Source organism: Macaca fascicularis, chromosome 11 (assembly GCF_037993035.2).
Source record: "Macaca fascicularis isolate 582-1 chromosome 11, T2T-MFA8v1.1".
Lineage (NCBI taxonomy): Eukaryota > Metazoa > Chordata > Mammalia > Primates > Cercopithecidae > Macaca > Macaca fascicularis.
The window spans coordinates 54,961,010-54,970,427 of NC_088385.1; the positions used below are offsets into that span (position 1 = coordinate 54,961,010).

A 9,418-nucleotide genomic window follows, 5' to 3' on the forward strand; every position below is an offset into this window, starting at 1 on the left:
CTGCAGGCTGGGGTCAAGCAATCCTCCCGCCTCAGCCTATGGGATTATAGGCGCAGGCCTCTATGCCATTGTAAATGCTGTGGGTTTTGAGTATTTGACCTCTATGAGCCTCAGTTTTTGCATCTTAGCATTGAGATAATACTAATACCTCATAAGGTTATGTGAGGATTAAATGGAAAGCTCTTACAACAAGTGCTTAATAAGTATGTTATCATATGTGCTTCCAAAGTACTTTGGTGTAGGCCTTTTATAACTCTTGCCCTTTCTATTACCATTATTTGTTCTTGTCTGCCCTACTAGACTGAGATTCTCAAAAGTTGGAACTGTCTTGTTTATAATCTCAGCATCTATCAGTGCTGGGCAAATGTAAAGCTAAGAAATGATTTCTTAGAAAACTTTTTAAAAGCAGTCTTTCTTCTCCTTTCCCTTTCTTCCTTTCCTTCACTTTTTCCTCTTTGACATAGGAATTTTCAAACCTACAGAAGAAGCTGAGACCCTAGGGGGAAAGATTGGGACCTTTTGTTGTTTTTCTCCATGGTGACCAAAAGAGCCTTAACATTCACCCCAGTCTGACAACTTTAGACAGGTTTCTTCTGGACGTTAGGCCCCTGACCTCCCCTTTCTTTGAGTGTTAACTTTAGAAAACTTGTGATTGCAAATTCTTCTGTGCTCCTTTGAAATGTATATAAATCTCCTTAGAAGCTTATGCCAGTTTTACGACCCAGGGAATGTCTTTCTCAAGGACCTGGGAGCCATCCCTTTGAAATGTAATTATCAAGGAAGATAGCACCCCTCTCAGGCTCTGTGGGAGGGTGGGAGCCTAACCTGTGGGTGCCTTGTTTGGAATTGTAAAACTACAGCTTGTTTTGAAGATACAAGAAAGTTTCCTTTTCCTTTGCAATTAGCAAACATAGAAGTCATGTGATTTCCCCCATAGCAGCTCTTGAAAACTTCCCAGACCTTTGTTTCAGTAGCATTGAGTTTAATCTCATATTGCAGTAGTCTTAAGGTCTTTCTTGCCTGTTTAACTTTGATGCAAATTTTGACAATGGAAATTTTAGGTTGTGCATTTATTGTTTCTTCCCAATTACAGTGATTTCTCCTTTCTCCTTGTTAAGAAGAGCTTCTTACATCCTCTGATTTCTAGAGAAATCAATTTGGACTCAAAAGATTGGAGTTTTGTGGAGTGAAGCTACTGTTTTTGTTTTGCTTTGTTTTTTTGTTTTGTTTTGTTTTGTTTTGAGATGGAGTCGCACTCTCTCACCCAGGCTGGAGTGCAGTGGTGGAATCACGGCTCACTGCAGCTTCCGCCTCCTGGGTTCAAGTGATCCTCCCGCCTCAGCCTTTCAAGTAGCTGGAATTACAAGCATACGCCACCACGCCCAGCTAGTTTTTGTATTATTATTAGAGATGGGGTTTCACCATGTTGACCAGGCTGGTCTTGAACTCCTGGCCTCAAGTAATCTGCCCACCTTGGCCTGCTACAGTGCTGGAATTACAGGCATGAGCCACCACGCCCTGCCAGAAGCTACTGTTTTAAGTCATCATTGCAAAGGGTAATGTGTGATGTGCATGAGTGAAAAGGGCGGTACATCTATTTGAGAGCATCCCAAATGAGATCCATTCATATTATGGAAGTGCACTGGGAAATAAAGAACAGGACTACCCCTTTGTTTATTTATTATGAAGAGGTATGAGAAAAATGCAATTTTCAAAGAAAGAGAACTGCTGAGAATGTAGTACCTTCTCAAAGAAAGCTATATTTGGTTAAGGTGAGAAGCTAGAGGAAGCCACAGAGGGCAGGGTTACAAATCAAAAGACTTCTGCAATGGTGGAGGTAGTATGCAGAAGGGTTCCTTAAAATACAGGGATCCGTGTAAGATGAGGAGGTAAGGTGGAGTAGGATTGAGGTGGAATGAATTGAAAGATGGAAACGAAAAAGGAAGGCAGTAGGGGAAGAGGGGAGTTAATTTGGGGTATGGATAACAGGGAAGGAAATAGGTAACCTGAGAAGCTTGGTAGACGCACTTACCACTTGCATGGGAAGGGAAATATGCAGACGGTCCTGTTGCTAAAGGAAGCTAGAGGATTTAGGAGAAGGGGTTTGGCACACAGGCCTGTGTCACCCATCCCTCCCTGACAACACACTACACAGACAAATTGAGTGCACTGTTGCCATTTAGTATCATTCTCCCCCCACGACTGGTGGAAGCTAAGAAGATGAAGTTCAGGGTGCTGATCTTTTTTTTTTCTCTGACTTTTCTTATGTGAATACTTATCCCTAGTTTCTTTTTCTTCCCCTCCCTCCTTTGCTCCCTTCCTCCCTTCCTTTCTTCCTTCCTTCCTTTTTTATTTTTTTCTTTTTAAATGAGACAGGGTCTTGCTGTGTTGCTCAGGCTGGAGTGCAGCAGTGCTATCATTACTCACACAGCCTTAACTTCCCAGGCCCAAGCAATCCTCCCACCTCAGCCTCCTCAGTAGCTGGGACTACAGGCATGTGTCACAACGCCCAGTTATTTTGAAAAGTTTTTGTAGAGATGGGTCTCCCTATGTTACCCAGGCAGGTCTCAGACTCCCTCCTCAGCCTCCCAAAGTGCTGAGATTACAATCATGAGCCACTGCACCCAGCTCTTTTCTTCTTGCTTCTTTACCTACTTTGCATAGGAATTGGGTAGATGAGGGTAGACTCAGGAAGTGAGAGTGAAATTTAAGAAAGAAAAACAGTAAAATGAAAAGCTGAAAAATAAAAAAGTTTACTTCTAAATGTATGTACGCAACTCAGGTTGGGGGACTAGCATGTAAATACAAATAAAACGGAGTTAAGTATGCTTATTTATTGAATCCTGTTGTGAGAACTTAAGAGGAAAAGAAACTAAGGAAAATCTGAAATTTTCCTCTTGGACCTGAGGAAGGTCCAAGAAAAAACAATGTGGAAGTGAAGTCAGAGAGATAACATCAGGACATTGGACATCAGGAGGAACTTTCAGGTCTGATTCTAGTGCCAAGGAAGCCATGAACCAAGGAAGCCATGCTCCTTCCTGGAGCTTTTCAGCATAGGAGAGTTACTCCTCTGCCAGCGCTGGGGAAGGGGTAACTTTCCCATACCCCAGGTGAAGGAGTTTTCCTTTCAGGGCCTTCCTGCTAGACAGGCTGTGCCGGGGCCAGCCTGGTTCTCCCAAGTGCCCTCACCATGGCCTCCTTCATTTCCTTGTAATGATGGGGTTGCACATGGGGGTAATGATGGTGTATAGGAGGGAGAAAGGTTTGTCTCCGTCAGGCCCGTGTGTGCTGTGGGGGTTCATGGAAGAGAATGAGGTGCAGAGAAAGATGACCACAGTCAGGTGAGAGGCACAAGTAGATAAAGTCTTCCCCCGACCTGAGGAGGAGGCTCTGCTGAGGATGGTGGCAAGGATGCACACATAGGAAGTGACAATGAGCACCATGGGGCTGAGCAGCACCACGATGGCATCGGCAAAGATTGCCCTCAGACTAAACTGAGGGTCCCCACAAGAGAGGCCGATCACCATGGGGGCCTCACAGAAGAAGTTTTCTATGTGGTTGTCTCTGCAGAAGGGCTCTCGGAATGAAACATACTCGAGAAAGATGCCATTGATCAGTCCAAAGAACCAGGCAGTTCCCACAAGCCTGAGACAGACCTTCTAGCTTATGCTCTGGACATAGCTAAGTGGGTAGCAGATAGCAACGTAACGGTCATAGGCCATAAAAGCCGAGAGGATGCACTCGTCCACACCAGCACAGAAGACAAAGTACATCTGGGTCATGCAAGACACAAAGGAGACAGCGTGGTTCCTGACCACGAGGTAAATCAACATCTGTGGGATGGTAGTAGTGATGAAGCAGACATCCAGGAGAGACAGGTGGCTGAGGAAGAAGTACATGGGGCTGTTGAGCTTGGGGTCTGTTCAGGTGATAAAGATGTTGAGGCCATTCATGGCCATGGTGAGACTGTAGAGGGCCAAGAAGAGGGCAAAGAGCAATGCTCATGTGGAAGTGGAGCTCTGCTGAAAGCCCACGAGGATAAATTCTGTCACTGTGCTGCCATTCCTTAGCATCTGGGGCCTGCTTGAGGAGGGAAGATGGGAAAAGCACAAGGATATAGCTGTGGGGTAACAGAAGGTACCAACTTGGTCCCAGAAGCCCAGTTATAAAACAGGATAGATGAATGGTGGTCATCCTTTTGGAACTTAGTAAACTCTAGTAATTTGGCAGTGTTATGGGGTGGTAAAAATGTCAGGGTCACCACAGGCTGCATACATAGAATCATAATATCAAAACATGAAGGAAGTGCTGGTTGTAATGTGCTTTACTCTGGTTTGATCAGGCATCAAGTGAAGTATTGCATCTGCTCCAGAACCCTCAATATTGAAGGATTAGCCACTAACCAGGATGTGTTCAGAGGTGAAAAAATAAAATAATTGGGTCTGGGGCCCATGCCAAATGAGGAAAAGTTTTAGGAATTGAAGAATGGAGTGTGTGAGGGAAAGGGATGGTGGCTATCAGCTTATAGAAGATTGTATTTAGGAAATACTTGACCTATTTGAAGGTGTATTTTTCTAGAAGAAAAAAATGCTGAATCTCTGTGTGCCTAATTTTTTTTTTTTTTTTTTTTTTTTGAGAGGGAGTCTCGCTCTATCACCCAGGCTGGAGTGCAGTGGCATGATCTCGGCTCACTGCAAGCTCCGCCTCCCGGGTTCACGCCATTCTGAGTAGCTGGGACTACAGGCGCCCGCCACCGCGCCTGGCTAATTTTTTGTATTTTTAGTAGAGACGGGGTTTCACCGTGGTCTCGATCTCCTGACCTTGTGATCTGCCCGCCTCGGCCTCCCAAAGTGCTGGGATTACAGGCGTGAGCCACGGCGCCCGGCTGCCGAACATCACACGGGGGCCTATCATGGGGAGGGGGGAGGGGGGAGGGATTGCACTGGGAGTTATACCTGATGTGAATAACGAGTTGATGGGTGCAGCACACCAACATGGCACAGGTATACATATGTAACAAACCTGCACGTTGTGCACATGTACCCTACAACTTAAAGTATAATAATAATAAATAAATAATTTAAAAAAAATGATGAATGGGTTGAAGTTTCAGGGAAAATAAAAACATTCTAATCCTCAGGATTGTCCCTCAGCTAACAGTGATTTGCACCTTTTCTGGAGACATGTCAAGCTCTTCCCAGTCACCCACCTATTTCCAGACTCACTCGCCCAGCAGTTCCTGCTGCTACCGCAGCCACCCATGCTGTGCGTGCTGGAGCTGGGGACTGGGTGGGCGCTCATGCATGCCTTCCTAACAGGAGACAGTTTTCCTCCTGGGGTTGGAATTTACGGTTACACACAATTAGGTGGAAAGGATCCAACTATCCCTGTGTGAAAAGGGAAGCTATGAGCAGGGCATATATTTAACCTTTCTGGAATGGACCTTCAGAGAACTTTCAGCTGTCCCTTTGTCTCTGGCAATAACTCTTGTTCTTTTTCCATTTTCAGAGAATGAGCAGTCACAATTCTTATGCTCTTATCTCTCTATTGTAACTTTTAGGAAGTTGTTATGTTCATATTAAGTCTGTCTTATGCTTTTCATCTTGTTTTGGGGTTAGGATGTATCAGATCCCTTCCCTTCAGATGCTTATACTTTTTTTTTTTTTTTTTAACTTAATTATAGAGACAGGTGCTCACTATGTTGCCTATGCTGGTCTTGAACTTGTGGCTTTAAGTGATTCTCCTGCCTTGGCCTCCGAAAGTGCTGGGATTACAAGTGTGAGCCACTGCACCCAGCCTCCTCACCTTCAGATGCCTATAGATGATAACTATATTCCTGCTTAACTTTCAGTTCTGCGAGCCATTTCTCTTCATTTTCTCCTCTCCTACTCCCTTTTCTATACAGTCTCACTCTACACTCTGTTAGTCTTTTTTCCTTTTTCAATCTACTTCCAATCCTCATTCTTCTCCCTCTCCTTTTCCCATTTGTGGTGATGGTTGCCTGCCGTTTATCTTACTCTGGTCAAACTCCCCTGTCTTCTCCATGTCTCTCAATCTCACATATTCTCGATCTGGATTTAGAGCTACCTACCCTCTCACTGCCACTCCTTGCAGCTCTAGATTCCCTCCAGTTGTGATTTGATGCTAGGTCAAGGTAGTGACTGGGCAGTAGGCTACTCCCATCATCTTTACTTTGGGATACTTTTCTTGTGCCTAGGACTTCTCTTGGGGGCCCAGAAAAGGAAGAGAAGGGCAGAAAGCACTGTTTAAGATGTTTCTTGGAAGCCTGTGCTCAGTGGACATGTTGGGGCTTAGGTCACAGTCTGGGCAAAACAAGTCAGTGAGCTACACTCCAGAGAAGCCTGGGATTTGTCTAAGAAGAAACTGAGATTTGACCTGAGGAATTACTAGGCCCTACTGGAGGATAAATGCTTGCCTGTGGTTTATTGTGCCAGAAAGAATTCTGTGATACCCAGCATTTAGCGCCTTGTTAGCTACCATTAGAGGTTAATCGGTGAAGGATTTGTCTAAATAAATGGGACAATATCATGGAAATCACATCCTACCTCATTCTGTTTCTTGGCTGATAATGATGTTTGTCACTGAATCAAGTAATGAGTAACAGAAAACATCTCATAGTGTTTGAAGAGAAGCTGGTCCAGGTAGGATCATCTGACCTGGCCGGCCACTCTGGAAGAGAAGGTGTGTCTGATGACTTTGTTCTTTTATACTTTTAGAGATGAATGTCTACTTAAATGACATTGATAAGTTGCATGTGTATACACTTTATAGTATAGGCGTGAAAACTTACATGCCCCTTGAAGGAGTGAAAGATGTGCCATCCCCAAATATGCCAGACTGGTATGTTATTATTATTTTGAGATGCAGTCTTGCCCTGTCACCCAGGCTGGAGTGGATTGGCATGATCTCGGCTCACTGCAACCTCTGCCTCCTGGGTTCAAGCAATTCTTCTGCCTCAGCCTCCCAAGTAGCTGGGATTAAAGGCACGTGCCACCATGCCCAGCTAATTTTTTGTATCTTTAGTAGAGACGGGGTTTCACCCTGTTGGCCAGGCTTTCTCGAACTCCTGACCTCATGATCCGCCTGCCTTGGCCTCCCAAATATTGATTATTTTGAGTTAAACACATTGAAGGCCAGGTGTGGTGGCTCACTCCTGTAATCACAGCACTCTGGGAAGCCGAGGCAGGCAGATCACCTGAGGTCGGGAGTTCGAGACCAGCCTCACCAACATGGAGAAACCCCGTCTGTACTAAAAATTAGCTGGGTGTGGTGGTGCATGCCTGTAATCCCAGCTACTCAGGAGGCTGAGGCAGAAGAATCGCTTGAACCCAGGAGGCGGAGGTTGTGGTGAGCTGAGATTGCGCCACTGCACTCCAGCCTGGATGACAGAGCAAGACTCCATCTCAAAAAAAAAAAAAAAAAAAAAAAAAAGGAAAAAGTTGTAGTCTCAGAGCTGACCTGTCTCTTACATCGAGCCATAAAGATTCCACTGGCAGGGGTACTTTCTTCATACCAGGGTGAAAAAATAGCCCTTATCACCAGAGACTTAAAGACTACAATAAACCTAAATAAACATACTGAACAAAGTAACCCCACCTTCCACCTGCTTCACACGCCCTCCCATATATCTCCTAGTGACTCTCCTAAAACATTTTACTGCCTCTAGCCAGATTTTCTTTGTCCTGTCATTTCTTCTCAAAATCATTGTTCTTTGTCTAAAACAATACAAAACGCCTTGCTTTGACCACTCTCTTGTCAAGATCCTCATGTATATATAAAACTAATATAATTTGTATCCTTTTATTAATCTGCTTAGTGTCAATTTGGTTTCTAAATCCAGCTAAAGAGCTCACTAAGATCTAAAAGGAGGGTTAAAGGTGATCTCTGACTCCATGACACCCCATATACCGTTTGCTAAAAATCTCATTCTGCCCCATCTTTTTCAGATGGTATATTTGGACCTTCTCAGATTTTAAAAATTCTGTCTCGGTGCTAATGAATTGAATTCTAGCACCTTGACTTGAAAATGACATTCCCCCCGTTAGTTGAAGAAACACCAGCAAGAAAATAAAAACACTCATGTCTTTATTCCTGTAACAGCAGATAAACACATGTCATTCTGTAACATAAAATTTGTCCTTGCACATATTATTATTTTTTGTCACGAGACTGGAGTGCAGTGGCATGATCTCGGCTCACTGCAACCTCCACCTCCTGGGTTCAAGCGATTCTCCTGCCTCAGCCTCCCGAGTAGCTGGGACTACAGGTGTGTGCAACCACGCCCAGCTAATTTTTGTATTTTTAGTAGAGACGGGGTTTCACCATGTTGGCCAGGATGGTCTTGATCTCTTGACCTTGTGATCTGCCCGCCTTGGCCTCCCGAAGTGCTGGAATTACAGGCGTGAGCCACCACACCATTTCTAACAAAGAATCGTTGAAGAATGGACTTCAGACATTGTTGCTAGGTCTTCTACAACAAATCTTGAACTCTAAAATGTAATTTTTATTGGTTGTCTTAATTCATGGCCATAGTAATATTTAAAAAGATATCTCTGTTTTCTGAAAGATACACAGTATATACTTAGGAAATTTCTTTGTTAAACTGGAAGAGGATCTTTTTTTTTTTTTTTTTTTTTTTTAATCACAGGTGCGTAGAGATAAAATAAAAAGTCAACCATGACTCCTTGGGTTTCCTATTTAAAGAGTTGAGGGTCTGTAATCTTTCTTAAATTAACAGTAGTTTACAAAGTAGCTCATATACATAACAACATTTGAGTCTCCATTTTGTTACTGTATCTAAATGATGTGATTTAATCTCAGTGAAGAACCTCTGATAAGATATGTTGGACTATGTAGCTGAACACAGTGTGGCAAGGAGAAAAAAAGAGGGAATTAATTTTCAGCTGTGGATCTAGAGTGGTGTCATGTTTGATTTAATTAACCTATGATTCTGACCCATATTAGAACCATCTGCAGGCAAAATCAAAATGGCCCAACAGTTCCAAGAGCCTCTCGAAACAGCGGTGATTGGTACTGGGGGAGCAGCGACATGAGAATGGAATTAGAACTGTTTTAATTATGGCATTCCTGGTTAGGCATAGACTTCATCGGCTAAGAGAATAAAATGCTGGATACTGTTAGGGGTGTGGTAGAGTGAGAAATAACTTCTTCCATACTCTTGATGTCTCCTTCTTTTTGAAGGAAATTGTAATAACATAATACTCCTGACCTTTCTCTTCTCCACAGGAGGTGGAGTGGCTTACCTGATTGATGATTTTAGAAGGAGAAACTGAGTACATGTGTTCTATCCCTTTCTTCTCCCCTTCCTCTTGGGAGTGAGTGGACTTCTCCAGGGCAGGCTCTGCCCCTTGTTGGGAAGCCTCTGTTGTTGGCCAGT

The 9,418-nt window shown here is 43.8% G+C and overlaps 1 protein-coding gene across 1 annotated transcript; it reads right to left on the reverse strand.

The window, feature by feature from the left end:
- Positions 1-3,141: 3,141 nt before the first annotated feature.
- OR10AD1 (olfactory receptor family 10 subfamily AD member 1) lies at positions 3,142-4,073 on the reverse strand. Its single transcript, XM_015430855.3, is given in 2 exon segments — positions 3,142-3,212; positions 3,215-4,073. Coding segments are annotated over 2 exon segments (930 nt in total).
- Positions 4,074-9,418: the final 5,345 nt, after the last annotated feature.